Below are 26191 nucleotides of genomic sequence, written 5' to 3' on the forward strand. Positions count from 1 at the left end.
TTCTAGTGGGGACAAACGGAAATGGGATGGAACTTCAAGCAGGGGTTCAACTTCTGTGCAATCTCAGTCTCAGCAGAGAAAGACGGACGATCACAAGAGCCCCAGTCAGCAATCGTCTGGTGGTCAAAGTCATGGTGGGTACAAGGGGAATCACCCCAAATGCAATCGTTGCAACCTACACCACAGTGGACCATGCACCAGGGGCAACTGTCATCGGTGCAACAAGCCTGGTCATGTTGCAAAGGATTGCAGGAGCGCATATCACGTCAATCAGAATCGTCAGCAACCTCAGCAGAACCAGCGACAGCAGCAGGGTAACAACAAAGGGTGCTTTCAGTGTGGAGCTGAAGGCCATTTCAAGAAAGATTGTCCCCAACTGAACCAGAACAACAACAACAATCAGGGGAATGGTAACAATGGGAACAACAACAATGGTGCTAGGGGACGAGTGTTCGTGATTGGTCAAGGTGAAGCAAGGAATGATCCCAACGTGGTGACGGGTAAGTTCCTTCTCGACGACTTTTATGTTACAGTCTTATTTGATTCGGGTGCCGATACTAGCTATGTGTCACTAGAAGTTAGTAAGATGCTTAAGCGTATTCCAACACCCCTGAGCGACAAGCACACTGTAGAGCTAGCTAATGGTAAGAGTTTGGAAGCCTCACACGTAGTCAAGGGTTGCCAGCTTATTCTCGCTAACCAGACCTTCTCTATTGATCTTATTCCTATTGTCTTGGGTAGTTTCGACGTTGTCATTGGGATGGATTGGTTATCCCAACACCGAGCCGAGATTCTTTGCAACGAGAAGATCGTTCGTATTCCTGGTTTAGGTAGTGAACCTCTCATGATTCGTGGCGACAAGAGAAGTGCTGTTGAGAACATCATCTCTCTTCTTAAGGCCCAGAAGTGCTTACGAAAGGGCCACACTGCGATTTTGGCTCTAGTTACTGATACCACAGAAAAAGAGAGGAAGCTAGAAGATTTTCCAGTTGTACGTGATTATCCTGAGGTATTCCCTGAGGAATTACCTGGTCTTCCGCCCCATCGTCAAGTCGAGTTTCAGATTGAACTAGCTCCTGGAGCCGCGCCTGTAGCCCGTGCACCTTATCGTTTAGCTCCATCAGAATTGGAAGAACTCTCCACGCAACTACAAGAACTCTTGGATAAGGGTTTTATTCGTCCTAGCTCATCGCCTTGGGGAGCTCCAGTACTTTTTGTGAAGAAGAAGGATGGTACCTTCAGGATGTGTATCGACTATCGCGAACTTAACAAGGTGACTGTGAAGAATCGTTATCCTCTACCGCGCATTGACGACTTGTTCGACCAGTTGCAGGGGTCGAGCTACTATTCAAAGATCGATCTGAGATCGGGATATCACCAGTTGAGAGTTCGAGAAGAGGATGTCTCTAAGACAGCCTTTAGAACTCGTTATGGGCACTATGAGTTTTTGGTCATGCCGTTTGGGCTGACGAACGCACCCGCAGTTTTTATGGATTTGATGAATCGAGTGTGCAAGCCGTACCTGGACAAGTTTGTTATAGTCTTTATCGACGACATCCTGATCTATTCTAAGAGTAAAGAGGAGCACGAACAACATCTACGACTTATTTTGGAACTCCTTCGAACAGAACAGCTTTACGCAAAGTTCTCAAAATGTGACTTCTGGCTTCGAGAGGTCCATTTCCTAGGGCATGTGGTGAACAAGGATGGGATTCACGTTGATCCATCCAAAGTGGACTCTATTAAGAACTGGCCTGCGCCTCGCACACCAAAGGAGATTCGCCAATTCTTGGGATTGGCAGGTTACTACAGGAGATTCATTAAGGATTTTTCTAAGATCGCGCAGCCTCTCACCCTACTAACGCAGAAAGGCGTTGTTTATCATTGGGGAAATGCACAAGAGTTAGCTTTTCAGCATCTAAAGGATAGACTTTGTAGTGCTCCTATCCTTTCACTGCCAGAGGGCACAGATGATTTTGTGGTTTACTGTGATGCATCAATTCAAGGTCTTGGTTGTGTATTGATGCAACGAGATAAAGTCATAGCCTACGCCTCGCGACAACTCAAAGTTCACGATAAGAACTACACTACGCATGATTTAGAGCTGGGAGCTGTTGTTTTCGCACTTAAGTTATGGCGGCATTACCTATACGGAACCAAGTGCGCCATCTACACCGACCACAGGAGTCTAGAACACATATTCAAGCAGAAGGAACTGAATATGCGGCAGCGACGATGGGTCGAGCTGCTGAATGACTACGAGTGCTCTATCAGGTATCACCCGGGCAAGGCCAATGTAGTGGCGGACGCCCTCAGTCGAAAGGACACTGCGCCTAAGCGCGTAAGAGCTTTACAACTCACGATACATTCTAGTCTACCTTCGCAAATACGAGCTGCTCAGATAGAAGCACTGAAACCAGAAAACGTTAGAGCTGAAGCCCTACGCGGGTCAAGGCAACGCTTAGAGCAGAAGGAAGACGGTGCTTACTATGTAACAGGACGCATTTGGGTCCCACTCTATGGCAACTTACGAGAACTTGTGATGGATGAAGCGCACAAATCTCGCTACTCGGTACACCCTGGTTCGGACAAGATGTACCACGATATTAAAACTACGTATTGGTGGCCTAGCATGAAGGCCCACATAGCAACTTACGTCAGCAAGTGTTTGACTTGTGCGCGAGTCAAGACGGAATATCAGAAACCTTCAGGCCTACTCCAACAACCAGAGATACCACAATGGAAATGGGAGCAAATTTCCATGGATTTCGTTACTGGCCTACCTAGATCACAGCGCGGAAACGATACTATCTGGGTGATCGTGGATCGACTCACAAAATCCGCACACTTTTTGGCAATCAAGGAGACGGATAAGTTCTCCACTTTAGCGGAAATATACCTCAAGGAAGTTGTTTCGAGGCACGGGGTGCCCACCTCTATTATCTCTGATCGAGATGCACGTTTTACTTCGGAACTGTGGCAGGCAATGCACAAGTCTTTTGGCTCACGTCTTGATATGAGCACAGCGTATCACCCACAGACGGACGGGCAGTCCGAGCGCACTATTCAAACATTAGAAGACATGCTTCGTGCTTGTGTAATCGACTTTGGCAACAGCTGGGAAAGGCATCTGCCACTTGTGGAATTTTCATACAATAACAGCTACCACACCAGCATTAAAGCTGCTCCGTTTGAGGCATTGTACGGACCTAAATGCCGGTCACCCCTCTGTTGGACAGAGGTGGGGGATAGTCAAATCACTGGTCCAGAACATGTGGTAGACACTACTGAGCGGATTGCTCAAATACGACAACGCATGGCGGCCGCTCGTGACCGTTAGAAGGCCTACGCCGATAAGGGCAGGAAACCACTTGAGCTCCAGGTTGGGGAGCGGGTTCTACTCAAAGTTTCACCCTGGAAGGGTGTGGTTCGTTTTGGTAAACGAGGCAAACTCAACCCACGATACGTTGGACCTTTTGAAATCATTGAGAAAATAGGCAAGGTGGCCTACAGACTGAACTTACCAGCAGAACTCGGTGCAGTTCACAACGTTTTCCACGTGTCGAATCTGAAGAAGTGTCTGTCAGATGAGACGCACGTAGTTCCTCTGAAGGAACTCACGATCGACGAACAGTTGAAATTCGTCGAAGAACCAGTCGAAATCACGGACCGGGATGTTAAGGTCCTTAAGAGCACTAGAATACCTCTCGTTCGAGTTCGTTGGAACTCACGTCGCGGCCCAGAGTTTACCTGGGAGCGCGAAGATCGGATGAAACAAAAGTATCCCCAACTGTTTGAGAACAGTACAACCGCTACTGAGGCTGAAGCTACGGAATTTCGGGACGAAATTCCAGATCAACGGGGGGTGGATGTGACACCCCAGGAAAACCAGGAAAACCATGCAACTTGACTAGCTTCCTCAGTGAGTGCCATCAAATTTCGGGACGAAATTTCTTTCAACTTGGGGATGATGTGACAACTCGAAATCTAGAACCTTTCGTTGTGTCTTGATGTAACTTGCTTGTACGTTATGTGACTAGTTGACCGATTAAACTTAATGATAAACGTGAACTTTTATGTGCTTTGTTATGTGTGCATTTGTATGTATATATGTATGTGTTATATGCGAGACAGCGAGAACCCGACTCGAGACCATGTGGTCTCGAGTGAACCGTAACCATTAGGCCGGTTCGGGCCTTTGGCCGGTTGGGCCATTTGGGCCGTAAACCCTCAACCGAACCCATTAAGGGTGCAACACTTGGAACTAGTATATATATACCACCCTTAGTTATTTTTACCATTTGTTGAACATCACAACACACACACTCTCCTATCTTCTCTCTCACTAGAACTCTAGAACACAAACACACTCCTCATTCTCGGATTTGGACCTTGGATCGGCTCACACACACACCCGGTTGGAAGCTTCACACACACCCTCGAAACCCATCAACCGGTTAGTGTTTCTTGATGATTATTGTTGAATGCTTAGTGTTAAATATGTTCATGTTGTGTTTGTGCTTGAATGGATGTATGATGAGATTATGTGATAATATGGTGGTTGAGTTATGCATGATGTTTTGAAAAGAAATCGGTTCATGAATGTTTCTTGTTATGTGTTGAACTATGCATAAATGCTTGATGTTGAAAATAGGTTCATTGTATGTTAAAAAGATGAATGATGATATCGGTTGTACTTGGATTTGGATCCGAAAAGTTTGGATGTTTATACTAAACAAATCGGCTAATGAATATGTTTGTCATGAGAGGATGCATGGTAGTGAATGATAGTTCATAATTTTGCTTGAACAAAGGTTGAATATGTGATGAATATGCTTGAATGTTTGAAGAACAATTTGAATGATAGTTGAAGATGTGAAAACCCTTGTGATTTTGATCCATTTTTACTAATAGCCTGATTAGGAAAACTTGTTAGTAAAATTCTATTGGTTGTTTCCTGATTTGGGCCTGATTACATTGTACCATTAAGCTGACCATATCTGCATCAACACGTGAACATGAAAACGACAGCTTACGACTCGCAATCACCCAGTTGCGACTCGCAACCACAGCGTGATGACTCGAGACCACGCGGTTGCGACTCGCAACCATAGCAGGACAAGCCGAGACCACCGGTTACGAGTCCCGTTGCGACTCGAGACCTTAGCATGATTAGCCGAGACCACGGTTGCGACATAGGTTGCGACTCGCAACCACTTATGATCAGCACAAACAACATGACTCGAGACCATGCTTGCGAGTCCGGTTGCGACTCGAGACCACACTTTTGGGCCTAAGTTAGTGGGCCGGACTTATGAACTTCTGTGACGTATTGTTTAGGCCTGTTATCACGAGCCCAACTGTTTGGGCCTCACACTTGGACTTTGGGTTTGTATTTGACTGTTACCTGTTAACTGTGTATGTTAAACGTGTTATTACCTGTGTACAATACGTGTTGAACATACGTGCACTGCTTGGCTTGAATCTGATTATAAGTGGTATCCGTGTTAGGACGTTATTGACTACTTGCGACTTGATTGATCTTTCTGTGATTAACTGCCGAGCAAACCAAGGTGAGTTCACACCCTCTACAAAGCATGGGATTCCCTGGGTTGGGAACGGGGTTAAGGAACGTGGATTCCTCGTCCTCCTTGGGTAGGACGTCAGTGGTTCAGGAATGTGATTCCTCGTCCGGACGGACGGATAAACGTACTAGACTAAAACTCTATCACGAAGTCCCTCCTTTTTGTATCGACTAATCGCCGGGCCAATGGCGAGCGGGTCATTAGTTAGATAGCGCTATTTAGGTCTGACAAGCCTCACACCGTGCCGCAGAGGACGGGCGTGAACTAATGGATCTGGGGCACGTCAATGATGATAGACATTGATGTTTTCAGGGCACATAAACATGACTACAGTCAGCAGTCGATATGGTAACGAGTCTAGTGTACGCATGGGGTAGCCCCCACGGCCGAAATGCCTGATAACTAACATGGGGTAGCCCCCACGGCTGGAATGCCGGAGTAACTGGGAACGAACATGTCACGTTTTTAAACTATGGGGTAACCCCCACGGCAGGATGCCAGTTAAAGGAAACTGTTTTCGAAACAACTAAAACGAACACCCAACTGTGAACTCACTCAACTAGTTGTTGACTCGTTACTACATGCTTTGCAGGACCATAGGTACTCAGCTGGAGCTTGCATGGAGGAGGGTCGTTGTGGGACACGGATTGCTACGTGCTATGTTAAACTTGAAACTTTTGAACTTATGTTATAACTTTAAACTTATGCTTCCGCTTGCAACTTAACTTGTTTGTTTTGAAACGCCAATCGTATTGGTTAAACTTTTATAACTGCTTATATGCTTGTTCAGTATGATTGGTGGCTGGATCCTGGTCAGTCACGCCTCCAAGCGGTAGTACTCCGCAGGTGGGATTTTGGGGGTGTGACAGCTGCCCCAATGAATGACGTATATCACTTAATTTTAGGTTCGCCCACCTAATGTGATTAAAACTGTAGTAATGTGCACAATACCCCACATACTGGCTGTAATTTGGTGATTACATAAACTTAATCACTGTAATTATAACTCTGAAAATAGTTTGGAGTATTGTAAAACAGTTGATAAAAAGAGAATGACTCACATTGCAGATTTAACACGAACAGAATATGATTTAGCCTGGTTAACCTAATTTCAATAATAATGCACACAAAACTGGGTTAGTGATCAATACAGTAGTCACGATAACTCACGAAATCAAATTCTCACAATGAACGACAAAGTGCAATACTTAAACATTCATCGATTTAACGACGAATGACAAAGTATAACCCAATGTGGGCGGCACTTAAACATTCTTTGGATATATTGATCTCGGAAAATGAATCGTAATAGCGATCGAGTAATTACCCTGTTTTGCGGCAGCGATTCGAGTGCAGTGTGTGTTTAATTGTAGTATTTCTGTGCTAATTTGACGTATACAGAAAGTTGGGACGTCGTTTCAACTTCTAAAAGCTACTGCCAATGTCTGCTATTTATAGTGAATTTTGGGACACTCTTACGGACCGTATGGCATTTCCCCTTACGGTCCGTAAGGGGTGCAGTCTATTTATGTAGACTAGCTGGCTACGGGACTAGCTTGTATGACTTACTTTTAAATTCAGTTTCAATCTGTACAACGTGATTTTAAAGATAATTATCAATTAGGGTTTACCCCCCTGAGTTTTAGGGGCCCTGATCCTGATTCCGATTATTCTGAAATTTTTAGGGTTAGTGAAGAATTACTTGGGTGTCTCAATTAGGGTTTCCTTAGTGACTAATTATCATTCTAATTATAAATTTTAATGAGAGTTGTTACAACTTGGGAGCGTGAAGATCGTTTGAAAGCAAAATACCCGCATTTGTTCCCCAACACCCCTGCAACTAATAGTAAAGCCTAAAATTTCGGGACGAAATTTTCTTAACAGGGGGAGAATGTGACAACTATCAAAATTCCAGGTATCCGTACAAATATTAAACAGTAATTATGACTTAATGACTGTGCTGATTTACAATCAATGACTTGAGTTGCTTTCTAATTATTGTTATCATACATACATGTTCATCACATATTGCTTAATGTCATATCATTATTGCATGAGAATCTTATTGATTCAAATGATGCACGAAACAAAGTAAGCACAGTTATCAGACAAATCAGAAAAATGCTGACGGAGTTCAGTACATAGACAGACATGGTATTGAGACACAGAATGAGCCAGAAACCAAGAGTTACACTAGTATAGTGTGTAGGAAAGTAAGGATCAAAAAATTGCCTTCCTAGTGATAGATTAAGTGCCGGAAAGTGCCTAAAACTCACATAAACTGCAGAATTCTGCAGAAAATAGCATAATTCAGCATTTAAACACTCTAATATCATCAGAAATATGGTTAAATGGTCCAGAATACTTTCCTAAGTATCGGGAATCAAAACTGTCACAAAAGGTAACATAAAGCACACAAAGCTGCACCGTTCGAGGCTCTCTACGGACGCAAGTGTCGATCGCCATTATGCTGGGCAGATGCAGGCGACAAACAGCTGGTTGGTCCCGGACTGGTCCAAGAGACAACTGATAAGATCATGCAGCTCCGAGAACGCATCAAGGTGGCTCGTGATCGACAAAAGAGTTATGTGGACCAAAGACGGAAACCCTTGGAATTTGAAGTGGGTGATATGGTTTTGTTAAAAATTTCACCTTGGAAAGGTGTGGCACGCTTTGGGAAGCGTTGCAAGTTGAACCCACGTTACATCGGACCGTTCAGAATTTTGGAAACGATTGGTTCTGTAGCATACAAGTTGGGGCTGCCAGAGGAACTAAATGGTGTTCATGATGCATTACATATATCTAATCTGAAGAAAAGTCCAACTCAAGAGACAATGGTCATCCCTGCGGATGAAGTTCACATTGACGATACACTTCATTTCACCGAAGAACCCATTGAGGTTACAGACTGGAAGGTTAACAAGACTCGGAGGAGTAGTGTTAAGCTTGTCAAGGTTTGTTGGAACGCACGTCACGACCCAGAGTTTACTTGGGAGCGTGAAGATCGTTTGAAAGCAAAATACCCGCATTTGTTCCCCAACACCCCTGCAACTAATAGTAAAGCCTAAAATTTCGGGACGAAATTTTCTTAACAGGGGGAGAATGTGACAACTGTCAAAATTCCAGGTATCCGTACAAATATTAAACAGTAATTATGACTTAATGACTGTGCTGATTTACAATCAATGACTTGAATTGCTTTCTAATTATTGTTATCATACATACATGTTCATCACATATTGCTTAATGTCATCTCATTATTGCATGAGAACCTTATTGATTGAAATGATGCACGAAACAAAGTTAGCACAGTTATCAGACAAATCAGAAAAATGCTGACGGAGTTCAGTACATAGACAGACATGGTATTGAGACACAGAATGAGCCAGAAACCAAGAGTTACACTAGTATAGTGTGTAGGAAAGTAAGGATCATAAAACTGCCTTCCTAGTGATAGTTTAAGTGCCGGAAAGTGGCTAAAACTCACATAAACAGCAAAACTCTGCAGAAAACAGCAAAATTCAGCATTTAAACACTCTAATATCATCAGAAATATGGTTAAATGGTCCAGAATACTTTCCTAAGTATCGGGAATCAAAACTGTCACAAAAGGTAACATAAAGCACACTAAACTGCATAGTTTAGCACCTTAACATAAAGCACACTAAGGTGCACCGTTCGAGGCTCTCTACGGACGCAAGTGTCGATCACCATTATGCTGGGCAGATGCAGGCGACAGACAGCTGGTTGGTCCCGAACTGGTCCAAGAGACAACTGATAAGATCATGCAGCTCCGAGAACGCATCAAGGTGGCTCGTGATCGACAAAAGAGTTATGTGGACCAAAGACGGAAACCCTTGGAATTTGAAGTGAGTGATATGGTTTTGTTAAAAATTTCACCTTGGAAAGGTGTGGCACACTTTGGGAAGCGTTGCAAGTTGAACCCACGTTACATCGGACCGTTCAGAATTTTGGAAACGGTTGGTTCTGTAGCATACAAGTTGGAGCTGCCAGAGGAACTAAATGGTGTTCATGAAACATTACATGTATCTAATCTGAAGAAAAGTCCAACTCAAGAGACAATGGTCATCCCTGCGGATGAAGTTCACATTGACAATACACTTCATTTCACCGAAGAACCCGTTGAGGTTACAGATTGGAAGGTTAACAAGACTCGGAGGAGTAGTGTTAAGCTTGTCAAGGTTCGTTGGAACGCACGTCACGGCCCAGAGTTTACTTGGGAGCGTGAAGATCGTTTGAAAGCAAAATACCCGCATTTGTTCCCCAACACCCCTGTAACTAATAGTAAAGCCTAAAATTTCGGGACGAAATTTTCTTAACAGGGGGAGAATGTGACAACTGTCTAAATTCCAGGTATCCGTACAAATATTAAACAGTATGTAGGACCGGTTTTTCGACCGTTCGATTGCGTAACGAACGTTTCACGTGCGGAATCCGTGAACGAACGTGACCGAACACACGATAACGTACTACTAACGAGAATCCATTACAAGAATTGACGTGTACGGTACAAGAATCTCGTTTACAGTCACTTTCTCTTTCTACTTTCTCTCTCTAGAATCTTCTCTCCAAGTCTTCTCCAAAGTCTAACTCCAAATCTCTTCAAAAACTAACTAACTCATGACATAATCCCCTATTTATATGGTCAAGGCAACTTTAATGATATTTCTCATTAATTACAAGTTTGCCACCTTGCCATTTCTAACTAAATAAGACATTACGCGCTTGATTCCTTCCGGCTTTTCACTACGACACGGATTGACGAAGGCGATAGACATTACGTGCATCAACAATCTCCCCCTTGGATATTGCCGTAGTAAATCTCGTAGCGAAACTCATAGCGACTTGACTTTCTATTTGAGAGACTCGAACGAAGATGTAGTCGACAGACAACTGCACTAACAAACTCCCCCTTGGATGTTGACGGAATCTTTAGTGAGAGTCTTCAAATACTCTTGCTCGAACAGAATCCTGGTGGATCTGTATTTTCTTCAGCTTCCGTTGCTCTCTTTCTTCAGGCTCTTCAGGCTCCCCCTTTCGTCAAGCTTCCGAGCTTTTGGGATCGACGCCTTGCTTTTCAGATACAAGCTCCTTTAGTGTTGAGCTCGTCTTCAGACTCCCCCTTAGACTCGGCTGTTGGGATCGTAGTCTGGCTTTTCGTAGCAACAAATTCAAAACCTGCACATCTCAACCACTCTATTACAAACCAATAAAGTTGTGATTCAACTTAATGAATCAACTAAACATTTGAGAATTTTCATATTTAAAGCTGAATAAAAATTCGAAACATTTCAATTTCTAATTCAAATTAATGGATCATCTTAAACATTTCAAACCATTAACCAACCTGTCTGTTCATCATGTTTAGCCTTTGAGATTTTGAAAATCAGCTTTTCAACATCAGTTGTCGAAAATCTTTTTGGATTTTTCAAAATAAGAAACATGAATGCAAAGACAAAAATTAAATGCAGAAATGAAATATGTACAAACATATTTTTGTGAGTTTGTGCAAGAGGATCATATCAGTTTTTGAGACACATCACAAGCACCGTTAAGCTTTTAGACATTTTAAGTTCTAAACGATTCACGTTGATTGACGATATTGTTGTCCACTTAAGCTCAATCTAAAAACTTTCGAAATGCTTACCGATACGTTAAGGTATATTAATTATGCACTAAGTTCTTATGGACCCCACGGTCTCAGTATATCCCCTCATCAAGCAATACACTAACTCAAGTAATGCCTTTAAACTTTCATCAACTGTGATATGTGCGAAAACAAAGCAGAATGTTTAAACATTAACAATCAGGTCGATACTTCCGTATACGCAGAGAAAGTCCAATGTTTAAACAAAATAAGAAAATAAAACAAATTGAAGTTGTTTAGGCTTTAACCACCAGGTCGATACTTCCGTATACGCAGAGGAGGTCCAAAGCTTAAACGAAACACCAAAGAAAATAAAGCAGAACGTTTAGGCAACAACATCCAGGTCGATACTCCCGTATACGCAGAGGATGTCCGATGCTTAAACAAAATAAAGAAATCAAACAAGTTTAAATCTTTGCAAAATGAAATGCACAATCACAGCGATTAACTTAACCAGTTTTATGTCTTTCGACAATCAGCGATTACTGAGCAGGCACACAGTCAAGAAGGATAAAACTAAGTACTATGCTTTCAACCATGTTTCCCACTAGAACTAGGCTTTTTCATTTATATTTGTATCGTTATCGCAAATCTACTAGTCTAGCTGAGCCTATCGTCACATCTTTAGTGAGACCGTTTATCACATTTTAGACTTTACATATCTTTAGCATGCTGTGATAGTCCACTGATTTACTATCATTTCCTCTTTTATCAACAAAACTCATTTTTAAATTTTTCAAAGTTTTTGACTTTTTCAAATTTTCTAATTTTTTTAAAATTTTTCTCCCCCTAAAATCAAAATATGTTTCAATTTTGATTTTCTGAGAAAATTTGAAACAAACTGTACAAAGTTGACAACTTGATGAGAATCACTTCAATTCTCCATCCACTTGGCGTAAACAATCAGAACTCCCCCTCACAACAAACTATTTTCCCATTATGATTTCAAAACACTTAAGTTTGTTTTAATCAAAATGGTTTCTCCGGAAAATTAGTTTTGTGTGACATTTCATAAACACGGGGTTTCATCACATTGTTTTACAAATTACCACTTGTAGGAAAGATGAATCAAGTACAATTTAATGTCCCTGATTTATCTTTTGAAAGACGAAAAATCACCAGAGTGAAATTTCTCAAGAAATGTGCCGATTCATGTTCCACGCTTACCAACCTGGGAACTCCGGCAAGTCAGGTTTTTCATTTAAACAGTTTCACCCAAGCCTGACTGTCCTTGGGTGATTTTGAATTCTTGTTTATCAATGGAGGAAAGTTCGTATCATCCATTGTTAAACCTGAATTCTCAGATTTTACCTCAATAACCGGCTCTTCTGGTTTTAACGAACCAGAATCATTGCCTACAGATGGCTTGTCTGACTTTGATGAGTCAGATTCATCGCCTGAAGGTGGCTTGTCTGACTTCGACATGTCAGATTCATCGCCGACCTTTTCCTTCTTCTTTTCCTCTTTCGTCCTCAGATTTGTATCTGACGAATTCGGTTTACTTGACTTTGTTGTCGAGTGAATCGATTCATCAGCACTCTTATTCGATCTGTCGGGTGAACCCGAGGACAAAATCTTCTCCAGATATTCTCTGGCTTTCTTCCTCTTCTTTCGCAGTTTGTCTTTTTGCCCTTGAGAAAGTTTCACTTTCTTTTCTTGAACTTTAGGTTCTTGGACCTTCTGTTCTTTGACATTCTGTTCTGAAACTTTCAGTTCCTTGGGCTTGACAGGGACTGGTTTCTTTGCCATCTTCTGAGAATTAACCCTCAATCTTTCACTTGATTTCCTTGGGCAATCCCTGGCAATGTGTCCTTGGATTTGGCAATTATAGCATCTCCTTTTCTCAAATCTCTGTCTCTGGCAGTTAACAGCAATGTGTCCTTGATAACCACATTTGTAACACATTCTGTTATCGTACCAATCACCATCTTCATACCAAACGCTCAGATCAAAGCATTGTCTAGCGTGGTGATACTCCTTCCTCCTCTTGATTGTTGGATTTGGCTTTTGAGCACTGTGGTCTGACCTGCACCACTTATTACCAACAATTTTTAAGTTTTCATTTTTAAATTTTTCTGATTTTTGAAAATGATTGGATGATTTATCTGATGAGCTTTTATTTTCTTTTTTAGGGTTTTTCAATTTTTTATCTTTTTGTTTCTGTTTCACAATCTTCTTTACAGGTTTTTGCTTTGAGGATTCACCTTTCTCAGTAGATTGCAAAACAGTATTTTTAAATTTTTCTTTTAAATCTAAAAATATTTTTCTTTTCTTTTCTTTTTCTTTTTCATCATCAGATACATCATCACAATCTTCAATTTTGACTTTGTCAAAATTTGTGACCTTGTCACTTATTGGAACTGAGTTGATTGGTTTTGGACAAGGAATATTCAACTTGTCAGATGAAGTCACAAAACCGATCAACTTCTTTTCAAGTTCATCAATTCTGTTCCTCGAATTCTCAGCTTCCCTTTCAAGCTGAGATATTCTCCCAAAATGAGACTTGATTGTTTTTTAATTTTCATTTTTCAAATTTTCAAGAACAGATTTTTCATTTCCAAAACATTTATCTGTTCTTGAAGTTTTACTTCATTAGCTTTCAGATTTTTGTTTTCAAGCTTAATCCAGAAATCCTCATCTTTTGACGATTTCTGTTTGTTTTCAAATTCTTTTTCTTTCTCTTTCAAAACCTTGTTTTCTGATGTCAAACTGTTCAAATTACCCAACAGTTTGTCATTTTCAACTTTCAGTTTCTCACAAATTTCCTGAATCATAAGAATCTGTTTATCATCAGCTTGCTTCTCATCTGTCAACTTCTTGATCTCCAATGCCAAAATTTTTGCACCTTTTTCGAGTTTGTCATTATAAGTCTTAAAGTTGTCACATTTGAAACACACTGATGCATTCTTCACAGATTCTCCAACTTTTGAAGCCTTTTCTTCCTTTTCCCTTTGATCACCATTTTGGTTTTTCTTCTTTTCATCATTAATCCTTATCTGTTCTTCAATTCTTTCAACGAGTGGACCAAACGTCAGTAGAGAAAATTCTCTAGAACTTTTCAGGTTCAAGATGTAATCTTCCCATTCTTCTTTCGGTAAAGCACTGACAAATTTTTCAACCCATTCTGCTGGTTCTTTAGTTATACCAACTTTATGCATTGAACGAACAAGAAGTCTATATCTCTCGATGATATCCTTAGTGTTTTCTCCTGGATAACCTGAAAATAAATCAAATTCTTTCTTTAATACATTTCTTTTATCAACTGTTTCTCGAGTCATATTAAAGAAATCTATATCCATGATTCGGTTAAGTGAAACTGCACAATGGACACTTGGATCAAACTTTACTGATATGCGGTCCAGATAAGTTCGGATAAGCGATCCAGATAAATGTCTAATAAGCGATCTAAACTTTGTTCGATCGAGCGAACCCAACTATCTTTCGATCAAATAGAACTGATCCTTCGAGTGGATCACACGATCTTTCGAGCGATCCTGATTCTTCCGAATAAGCGGTTTCAACCGACTGGATAAGCAATCCCAAAAGTTGTTTGTATAAGCGATCCAATGATGTTCAAATAAGCGGATCAATACTATGATGTATCATTTGTTTAATGGGCAGTTGGGCTAGTGGGTTGGGCGGTCACATGGGACAATTTAGAAGTGGCTTAGTGATTGGTCAAATGGGGCGGTGGTAATTGTCAACTATGTAAAAACACCAACCAACAAATTTCAGTGGGGCGGTGCCTAGTAACCAACAACAACAGCAGTCACCATACTGAATGAAGTAAACTTTCATTTGGATACAATCGCATCTTTGCGAAAACAGCTTGAGTTGACGAAAATAGAAAACGATAGAATTGATAAGAAACTAATGAGTTATGTGGCATCATCTTATGTCTTAGAGCAAATAGTACCACAACAGCCACATGCTAAACCCGCCTTTAACAGCGTTCCACCCCCAATGTGGAATCATTACACACAGAAATATCCAGATGGGGTGGAAGCGGCTTTAAATATAAAACTGAAAACAATTGAGAATGATTTACCTGATAACATAGATATCACTTTCAGTGCGTCTGACATTGATAACTCATCTCAGGTTGTCAAAAATGTTATTGATCAGGTGTTGGACGATGTTAGTGAAAAATCTGAACAGACAAAATCTGTGGAGTCCGGGAGTGAGTCTGAGGAAGACGGAAATTTTTTAGACCATTATTTGACAAACCAGGATAAAAGTACGGATGATGATTCGATTATGGTAGCCTATACTATGATTGGATCGGACAAGCTTTATTCCAACACGGAGTTTCCAATTCAGAGTGTTAAGTTTGAGTCTGTTCAGAAATTGTTTAAGATGGTCGAGTTGAGCGTAAATGAGTTAAAGAAAAGTGATTTCTTTGCAAAACTGAACAAGTCAGTTGGATCGTCATGCTCTACTAATCTAGAAAAAGTAGAGGGGGTGGGTAAAGGCAAAAACAGAGATAACAAATTAAAGAACAAATGTATTGGATTCGAGAAAAGGATGGCTAAACAGGTGGTAAAGCCGAAAGAGAGAATTGATGATGTTTTTGTTTGTGGTCCGAGTACTGAGATCGAAAAGGATTATATTTTTAGTCAAAAGGCCGTGGAAGACTTCAATGCAGCGCAAAAGCTGAAAGCAGAAACTGTGAGTAGCACATTTGTCGAATATGACAAACGTGTATGCTATCGCTGCAATGAAGTCGGCCACATGGCAAAACAGTGTAAAAAGGTGTTTGAGAAACCTGCTGTGATAAAACCTGTTGTTAAAAAGGTTGTTGAGAAACCAAAAGTGGAAAAACCTAAGTTTGAAAACAACAAGTTCACAAAACAAAATTTTCAAAAATCTCGACCAAAATCACCGGTCGTTGCAAAAGACAAGCAAGTTTTTGTATCACCAATCAGAATTCTCAAACGTGGTGAAAGATTGAAGTCGGAGGACATACCAAAATCGACTTTCGAAATTGGCGAATCCTCTAAGTCTCCTAAGACTTCGACATTTTATTTTAGAGAGAAAACTGGTGATAAACAAACATGGATCGCAAAAACTAAATCATCAAATGAGATTAAAAAGATGGAAAAAGAATTGGAATTTGAGACAAAAGGTGTGAAAGATGATGTGAGTAAATGTGAATTTGAACTCGGTAAACGCATGTCAGAATTTCCGAAACTTCAAAACAACACGAAACAAGATAAAAAGGAGTTTGAATCAAAAGTCACATTTAGTTTTCCGATAACAACAAAACAGTGTGATGTGATTTTTGGTACTGTGTCTGAGGTTAAAAGATCATGGGCTTCTTTGTTTATCTGATGTGTTTGTGAATTGATTGCAGGAGTTGCCCAAGTCCGTGCTCTCTCGATGGATTATGGATAGTGGAGCTTCGCGGCATATGACAGGATCATTGGCTTTGCTATATGATGTGAAAGCAATCAATGGAAGCTATGTGGGCTTTGCAGGCAATCAAGGTGGTAGAATAGTTGGTCAAGGAATGCTCACCAATGGCATTATTTCGTTTGATAAAGTCAATTATATAGTTGAGCTGACCAACAACTTGTTGAGTATATCGCAAATCTGTGATAAAGATTTTAGTGTTCACTTTACTAAAACTGAATGTTTGGTCTTAAAACCGGGGTTTAAAGTCCCTGATGAGTTAGTCTTGTTGCGCGCACCTAGGGTCAATGATCTGTATATCTTAGATATGAGCGCTGCAACATCAATAACTCCTCAAAAACAGTGTTTTGTAACAAAAGCCAAAGCAACCGAAAAAGACTCAATTATGTGGCACAGAAAGATGGGCCACATACATATTAGAAAAATGAACTTTCTTGTGCATAATGACTTAGTAGAAGGTGTAAATGTTAAAAACTTTCATTTACCTGACGATTGTGTTGCTTGTAAGAAAGGAAAACAGGTACGAAAATCTCATCCGATAAAGATGCTCAACTCCATCCGGTTACCTCTCGAGAGATTGCATATGGATCTCTTTGGGCCGGTCAACGTAAAAAGCATCAGTAGAGATTCTTACTGTCTGGTGGTTACGGATGATTACACAAGGTTTTCATGGGTAATTTGCTTGGAGAAGAAGGATGAGACGTTCGAGGCGTTAATGGTTTTGTTCAAGAAGATGGAGACAGTGTACAAGTTGCCGATCAGAAGAATTAGAAGTGATAACGGAACTGAGTTCAAAAACAATAAAATGTACGAATTCTGCAATGAAAAAGGGATTCTTCACGAATTTAGTGCGCCATATACACCACAACAGAACGGCGTGGCTGAAAGAAAGAATAGAACCCTGATCGAGACTGCACGTACTATGTTGGCTGACTCAAAGCTTCCAATCTTTTTCTGGAGTGAAGCAGTATCCGCAGCTTGCTATACGTTGAATAGAGTGTTGACAGTGAAGAAGTACAAAAAGACATGTTTCGAGTTGTTGCATCGCTATAAGCCAAATCTTGAGTTCTTGGAACCTTTTGGCTCTCCGTGTACGTTCATCGATGTTGATGGAAAATTCGGAGCGAAAGCGAACGAAGGATTTTTCGTAGGATACGCCAGCCCGTTAAAGAGGGTATTTGTACCATGTCTGGGGAAGGTAATTCAGGTTCTTCATGTGGATTGTCAAAAGCATACACCGTCACAACAACTTCCCGGACAAAGATTCCTTTTTGACTATGATAAACTCTGGGAATCGTTTCATCTATCGTCCGAGCCGAGTGAGGAGGAAATTGCTCTCATGTACCTGTATCAACAGAGTCAGTTACAAGAGCCACAATCTAGAACGATGGAAGTTCCTATGCCCACCGTGGGTACTCACGATGATGAAGCAGGACCGAGTGGAACCGTTCACATCCCGCCTGAGGAACCAGAGGAACCAGCTCCATCATTTGAGGTTTCTGACGACTCAGAGGAGGAACCCGCTCCTACCTATGACGAGGAACCAAATGAGACTGCAGAGGAGACTGTTGATCAAATCGTTGATCCTGATATTTCAAATCTGGAATCGGAAATTGTGGTGCCAGATACTGTGATGTCGAGAACACTGTCTTACCATCCATCAGAACAGATTATTGGCGACCTACAGAGTGGTGTTAAGACGAGACACCAGATTGATAGTGCACTTACTTGTTTTTATTCTGATATAGCTAATATGCAAAAGGAAGTTTCTTATAAATGTTTTATTTCGCAGATCGAGCCCAGGACTTACAAAGAAGCATTGACCGAGGACAGCTGGGTGAATGCTATGCAGGAAGAACTGCTACAATTTGAAAAATTGGGCGTCTGGAGATTAGTAGATCTGCCGAAGGACCAAAAGCTGATAAAAACAAAATGGGTGTTTAAGTGCAAAAGAGATGATCGAGGCGTCGTGGTAAGGAACAAGGCACGGTTAGTGGTTCAGGGATTCAGCCAACAGGAAGGGATAGACTATGAAGAGGTTTATGCGCCAGTTGCGAGACTCGAAGCAATCCGCATTTTCCTAGCCTTTGCATCATGGAAAGGTTTCAAAGTTTATCAACTCGACGTCAAATCGGCATTCCTGTATGGAAAGATTCGTGAAGAAGTTTATGTGGGGCAACCACCGGGGTTTGCAGATCCGCAAAACAAAGACAAGGTGTATCTGCTGGATAAAGCACTATATGGTCTACACCAGGCCCCGAGAGCCTGGTATGAGACACTATCAACCTACTTGCTGGACAACGGGTTCACAAGAGGAACAGTAGATAGCACCCTGTTCACAAAAGAAGTAGCTGGCCACTTGCTGATTGTGCAGATCTATGTCGACGATATCATTTTTGGTTCCACCAATGACGAGTTATGCAAAGAGTTTGAAGTTGTGATGAAGAAGAAATTTGAGATGAGTTCGATGGGGGAGATGAAATTCTTCCTTGGGTTACAAGTTGAACAATTACCCGACGGAATTTTCATTCATCAATCGAAATATGTAAAGGACGTGCTGGAAAAGTTCGACATGACAGATTGCAGTCTTGCGTCAACCCCCCTGGCACAGAATCATGGTATATGTCCGGATGAGCAAGGTGTAAAGCTGGATGAAACGTTATACAGATCAATCATCGGCTCGTTGATGTATCTTACAGCTTCCAGGCCCGACATCATGTACCCGACATGCTTGTGTGCACGATACCAGTCGAACCCGAAACAATCACACTTGACAATTGTCAAGCGAATTCTACGGTATTTGAAGGGTTGCCCAAGCATCGGCTTGTGGTACCCTCGCTCGGGTGATTTTACCTTATCTGGATTTGCTGATTCAGATTTCGGAACTCGGCTTGTTACCTGGCAGTGCAAGAAGCAAACTGCAGTCGCGCTTTCTACATGTGAGGCTGAGTATGTCTCAGCCTCTAGCTGTTGTTCTCAGATTCTCTGGATTCAACAGCAAATGCGCGATTTCGGCCTGCAATTCTTGGATACTCCAATATTTGTGGACAATGAAGCGGCCATTAATGTCACGAAAAATCCGGTTCATCACTCAAAAACGAAACACATAGAAATCCGTCACCATTTTATTCGAGACTGTTATGAAAAGAAACTAATACGGATTGAACATGTGAGCACCGATGATCAGAAAGCTGATTTTTACACGAAACCTTTTGATAAAAAGAGATTTTATTATCTTTTGAAGTTAAATGGGTTAAAAAATCTGCAATCTGGGAGGGTTATAGAGTGTGAAGCCGAGCTGGGCGGCGATCTGACTTGAACCGTATCATGTTGTCAACTTTTGTCTGTACAGTTGTATTTCCTGCTTTTCTTTATAAAACAAAAACACAAAAATATGTTTTAGTTTTAGGGGGAGATATTCGCAGAAAAGTACAAAAACATGATAAAATCATAAAAAAATCCAAAAACATTAAAAAATAAAAAAAGAGTTGTGTAGTATAGGGGAAATGATAGTACATCAGCTAGACAGGCATAGTACGCTAAAGATATGTAATGAAAAATGCAATTAAGCAGTCTCGCTAAAAATGTGCCGGTAGGTTCTTACAAAATTAGTAGATCAGTTTGGGATATAAACTAAATTTAACTTGCGTTTTCGTGGGGAACACCTCCAGGATATATAGGTAACCCCTGAAATCCTGTTTGAAAGGTCCCGTATTCTGAGATACTAGGTCTTTATACTCGGTGATATCTGGGGTATTATCCCGGGACTTCTACTGTATGGAAATACTGACCTAGTCCCCGGATAATACTTTATGCAAAAAGCTTTGAAACATAAGCTTCACCCTCAGCATGCTGATGAAACAATAAAATTGATAGTCGCTGCTGTTGAAATGCAAAAGATCCTCTAAAGGGGACACACCGAAAAGTCGAGCCGTCATCTCTCTGCTGAACGGAAGTTCTGACCTGAGCTCTCACGGTTTCGCATTTACCCCTAACAGATATCAGTTGTGGTATATTCACCTGTAAGACTGAATACTGGGATCCGGATACGGGAGTATATACTGAGGTGGGAACACACGTTGACGTTTAAGTCTCTAAAACATTACTAACGTATCCTGAACAGTTTGAAAATTCTGTGAGAATTTAAAATGGACCAATATACCGACAATTAACGCGAATTGCTTAAATGTTTAAAATGAAATAAGCTTAACGGTGCTTGTGTTCTGTCAGAAGCTGATATGATCCCTTAACACGCTCGAAAAAATAGTGTGTGTATATATTTTTGTTTGTACAGTTTTAAACCCAAAAAGATTTTCTTTTCTCATTTTAGTTTCGACAACTGATACTGGGGATTGGAAGTTCAAAGCTTGTGTGCTGAACATGTCGGTATTTGATGAGGTTTGGGTAAGCTGTGATTGCAACAAGATCTGGTATAATGTTTGTGAGAAAATTTGTGCAAAAGTGTTTGAAAATTCAAAAGGTTCATTAATTTGAACTATTTTTAGAACAAAACGGCAAATTACTTCATATTTTCGATCAACCGGGGCCATTAATTTGGACTTGGTAGGTCAAATCAGTTGTACAGGGTCATTCACTTGGACCTGATCAACTGGGTGCAAACATGGGCCATTGAAATTGTTTAAAATGGTAAAAATAAACTTTCTTGAAAAATTTAAGTGTGAACCGCTTTTATGACAATTTCATGGACCGTTCTTTTGTTAAACTGTGTCTGAGGATCGCCTATAAGAGCTGGACAGAAAAGCGGTTCCCACTTCATATAAAAGCTCTTGAACCTCTTATTCTATCATTTTTGAACCGCTCTTGCATTCGTGTCTCTGAGGCGATCCAAGACTAAGTGTTCGTATTCTTAAAGTTTTCAGTTGATTTGAGCCCCGATTTCTTGTGTTTTTGATAGATTATCATCTATTGCATCATGGGCAAGGTAAAGTTACTCTTGATTTCTGTTTATTTGATGGTAAACATTGTCGGTCGGCATTTACATGTGAACGATTCATGATTTGATGTCTTTATAGAACATTTTTGCGTGATTTGATAGAGGGTTTGTAGTTTACTGATGTTAATGAACATGATGATATGATTTAATTGTGTTGATTTGGTCATTTTGTTGTAGTGTCGGTATTCTGATAGTTTAGAACTCAGATCTAGGGTGTTTTAGTTAGATAGGTAGAAATCAAAAGATGTCCCTAGAATCGGAATTGCATGTAGAATCTGATGAGAGGATCAATTTTAGGGTTACAGTTGTTTGTATAGGATTTTATTTTGGGGATCGCCAATATGAACATGTGTGAATCGCCCATTTGTACATGTGTGAATCGCCCATTTGTACATAGTGTGGACCGCCTATGTGTAATTTCTTTGAACCGCTCATATGTACTAATCTTGAATCGCTTTTTAGAACATCTCAAGGTTAAACCGCTCATATGTACTAGTCTTGAATCGCTTTTTAGAACATCTCAAGGTTAAACCGCTCATATGTACTAGTCTTGAATCGCTTTTTAGAACATCTCAAGGTTAAACCGCTCATATGGCTAGGAGTGGATCGCTTTTTATGTTTTTTTAAGTTTAGGACCGCTTATTAGTCAACAGTTGTGGATCGCTTATAGGACTATGAGATGTTGAGTCGCTTTTGTGGTATCACAGGGTTTGAATCGCTTTTCTGATCTTAATTTGACTAGGTCGCTTTTATGACATTGTTCTGGACCGCCTTTCTGATCAAGATTTAAAAATTGAAATTTTTCTAAGTGTTAATGTTTGTGTATGTGCAGGTTTCTACGAACGTGTTGTTTGATCCAACTCATAATAGTTGTGTAAATTTGGATGTGGAGAAATATCCACTGCTTTCTGAATTTAGCAGCATTCTGGGTTATATGGATCGCATTCCCGTAAAGAAAGCTATGACAGAACAGAGGCCGTTATATCGTTCACATATTGAAAGATTCTAGAAAAGTGCTTTATATGATGAAGATAACAAAGTGATTTCTGCAGAAGTGGAAGTAAATGGGAAGACAGAGACTATTTTGGTGACAGAGGCACTGGTGAGAGAAGTTATGAGTTTTCCTGATGAAGCTGATTATCCAACTAGATTTCCAGAGAAGATGGTAAAGGGGTGCATGCTGAGATTGGGTTATAGAAGCACACTGAATACTGGAAATTATCTGAAATCCAAGTTCCAGAAGTCATTCAAATTCTTGATACATTGTATTCTTATTTCCCTAAGTCATACAAAGGGAAGTCATGATCAGATGAGAGACTACCAGATGAATATGTTGACTGCTTTGGTGCTGAATAAAAAATTCAATTTTTCACACATCGTATTTCATTACATGGTGGAAAATATAACTTCAAAAGCTAGAGTCTGGAGGTATCCTCGTTTCGTTCAGATGATGATAGATCGAGCTTATCCAGATATTGATAGACATATTCAGCATGATCTTCTAGAACAAGCTCATATGTCAAATATTTCATTGAAAAACTTGATAAAGTATCATCCTCACCATCCAGAGCCGGAGTTGGTGATTGAGAACCTTGGGTTGTTGAAAGATGCAAATTATGTTGATCCTGATCCAGTGTATCATCAAGACTAGAGAAATGAAGAAGAAAGGAAAGAAGCTATGTATGCTGTTGAATTGAAAATCATTCAAGGTTTTAAACCTACGAAGAATGAATGGTATGTAAAAGAGTCTGGACGAAGACGTAGATTCGCGACTCCAATAGCTGAAGGGGTAGGTTCATCGTCTCAACCAAAGAAGAAACAAAAGAAAAAGATTCAAACTATATTGGTTGATGAACCTGAAGATGATATTCCTACTGATGATGTGGAAAAGGAACAAGAAGTGTCTACTGGTGAAGATTTTATGCTTGATACAGATGTGTTTGAAACAGGGACAGAAGTTGTGGCAGATGTTGATAAAGAGAAAGAAAAGACAGTGGATGATATAGAAGGTGATGATGTAGATAAAGACACAACTAGTTCATCTAGTATGTCTGAATTTGAGATGGTGGATACACGAGAAAGTGAGAAACGTATGAGAGAGGAGTTGGAGAAAGAAAAGCTGTTAAGAAAGAGAAAGAGAACAGAGAAAGAAGATGAATTGTATGTGCCTTCGCCTGAACATGATTCCGCTTCTAAGTCTTCTTCAAGAGTTACAAAGAAAGTTGGTGGTAGAAAGAAGAGTACTTCAAAGGTTAGGATGACAAAACGTCCTCAAAAGATCTTGAATACACCTCCTTCTCAAGCAACATCTTCACACCAACTTACACCTCCTCAATCTCCTATACATCAATCTCCTCCTCGTCAGCCAACACCACAACAACCACCAAAACAACCCACTCCTCCATCACATTCAACACCACCCAGACAACCTACTCCACAACGACAACCATCTCCTCTGTTTCCACCATCACCACCTCCACATCAACAATATTATTCTTCACAAAATCTTTTTGGTACGCCTCCTCTTGCTCAAACACAACATGGTTCTTCAAGTAGAGGTCTTGCTATACCGTAGGATAATTTGTTGGATGTTGATTTTGATTTTGCAAACAATTCTCAAGTCTTAAAGTTGGAAAAGAGAATTGATGAGGTGATAGCAGAAAACAAAAAGTGGGTAGATGAATGTAAAAGAATTACTGAAAGAGAAAGGTTTCTTGCTGGTAAAGTGCAGAGATTAGAAGGTGAAAACAAAGTATTGGAATTAAAGATTGAAGTTGATCAGACAGAAATTGATGTTTTGAAAGTTCGAGTGTCTGAGTTAGAAGAGGAGAAGAGTCGTCGAGAAAGTGAGAACGAGTACTATAAGCTGAAAAACAAAGAACTTATGGCTGCTAAAGCACTACATGAACATAAGTTTTACATGCTGAATAGGGTTGTGGAAAGTATGTTGGAGACGTCTGTGGAACAAAAGTATGAAGAATTGAAGTTGGATGATCTTCGTGCTGAACGTAAAGCAGAAGTTGAGAGGCAAATGAAAGACAAAGGTAAAGCTGTTGAAGGAAGTTCTGCAATGTCGATTGTGCCTTCAATGGTGGTAGATAATCCAGTGCCTATATCCTCAGTACCGGGTATAATTGAAGAAGAAATTCAATCGCCAAAGTTAATTGGTGGCGAAGAAGAAGAGGATGATGAAGATGATGATGAGGAAGAGTTTGTTTATTCTGCAAGCAGTCACAGTTCAAAAGGTGATGATGATGATGATGCTGCAAGAGATTCTGGTGTGAGAGTTACTGAAGCTGCAAAAGAAAAAGTTGTAGAAGATCTGCTGAACGACACAGTAAATGAGGAAAGTGGTGAAGCTGGGGGAAAGGGGGAGTCGAGCAAGAATCAGATTGTAGAGCATCACGAACCCCTGTTCTTATGTCTAGATGTGTATAGGGAGATGTTAAATGATGTAAACCCTGAGAATCCAATTGATCTTGAAGCTGATCTGGAATCTTTTGATATCAATAAACAGAAAGATTACAAGTATAACTATGTTGCGGATGCAGATCAGTACGATAGGGTTGAAGTAGAGGACTGTTCTGATAATGAGGATGTCCCTGAAGATACATCAAAACTTCCAACGTTGATGGAGTTTTTCACAGCTGAAAACAGAGATGAGTTACGCCAAAAGGTGACTGAAGCAGTAAATGAAAATGTGTTTGAGTGTTTGAGAAAAGAAGCTGAACAAGTAAATCAATCAAATGTTGAGAAAGAAGATCATTCAAAATGGTTTAAAGACGGTCATGAAAGAAAGTTCAAGAGGCCTTTGAAGTTTTTTTAACGTGATAGATCTATTTCTCTTGGCGATATCATCAGTTGGGGTTTTCTTCCTCAGGTCAATGCCTATGCAGTCAGAAGAGAATTTGGTGTCCAGTACTTTAAACGTTTATATGACATTATGTCATTACCTTGGTGGGATGTCGATGAGTTATCTCAGGTGAGAACATTGGAGTATGAGGTGAGACAGAATGATAAAGCAATGTGGGGATTTAAGTCAGTAATTATGACTTAATGACTGTGCTGATTTACAATCAATGACTTGAATTGCTTTCTAATTATTGTTATCATACATACATGTTCATCACATATTGCTTAATGTTATCTCATTATTGCATGAGAATCTTATTGATTGAAATGATGCACGAAACAAAGTTAGCACAGTTATCCGACAAATCAGAAAAATGCTGACGGAGTTCAGTACATAGACAGACATGGTATTGAGACACAGAATGAGCCAGAAACCAAGAGTTACACTAGTATAGTGTGTAGGAAAGTAAGGATCATAAAACTGCCTTCCTAGTGATAGTTTAAGTGCCGGAAAGTGCCTAAAACTCACATAAACTGCAGAACTCTGCAGAAAACAGCAAAATTCAGCATTTAAACACTCTAATATCATCAGAAATATGGTTAAATGGTGCAGAATACTTTCCTAAGTATCGGGAATTAAAACTGTCACAAAAGGTAACATAAAGCACACTAAACTGCATAGTTTAGCACCTTAACATAAAGCACACTAAGCTGCACCGT

At 40.3% G+C, this 26191-nt stretch overlaps 1 protein-coding gene across 1 annotated transcript; it reads left to right on the forward strand.

The window, feature by feature from the left end:
* The first annotated feature begins 23297 nt into the window (after positions 1-23297).
* Positions 23298-25676, forward strand: LOC110906855. The gene is made up of 5 exons (XM_022151925.1): positions 23298-23979; positions 24241-24360; positions 24424-24747; positions 24865-25435; positions 25481-25676. The coding sequence occupies exons 1-5, from the start codon at positions 23298-23300 to the stop codon at positions 25674-25676; spliced, it is 1893 nt and encodes a 630-aa protein (XP_022007617.1).
* Positions 25677-26191: the final 515 nt, after the last annotated feature.

The sequence above is a fragment of the Helianthus annuus genome, chromosome 14, assembly GCF_002127325.2.
Source record: "Helianthus annuus cultivar XRQ/B chromosome 14, HanXRQr2.0-SUNRISE, whole genome shotgun sequence".
Lineage (NCBI taxonomy): Eukaryota > Viridiplantae > Streptophyta > Magnoliopsida > Asterales > Asteraceae > Helianthus > Helianthus annuus.

Bases quoted from the DNA above. Each gene is read 5' to 3' on its own strand.
- LOC110906855 (XM_022151925.1), top strand. From the start codon at position 23,298: ATGTATGCTGTTGAATTGAAAATCATTCAAGGTTTTAAACCTACGAAG. The intron at 23,980-24,240 runs GTCAGCCAACAC...ACAATTCTCAAG, and splicing joins TATACATCAATCTCCTCCTC to TCTTAAAGTTGGAAAAGAGA. The intron at 25,436-25,480 runs GTTTTTTTAACG...CGATATCATCAG, and splicing joins AAGTTCAAGAGGCCTTTGAA to TTGGGGTTTTCTTCCTCAGG.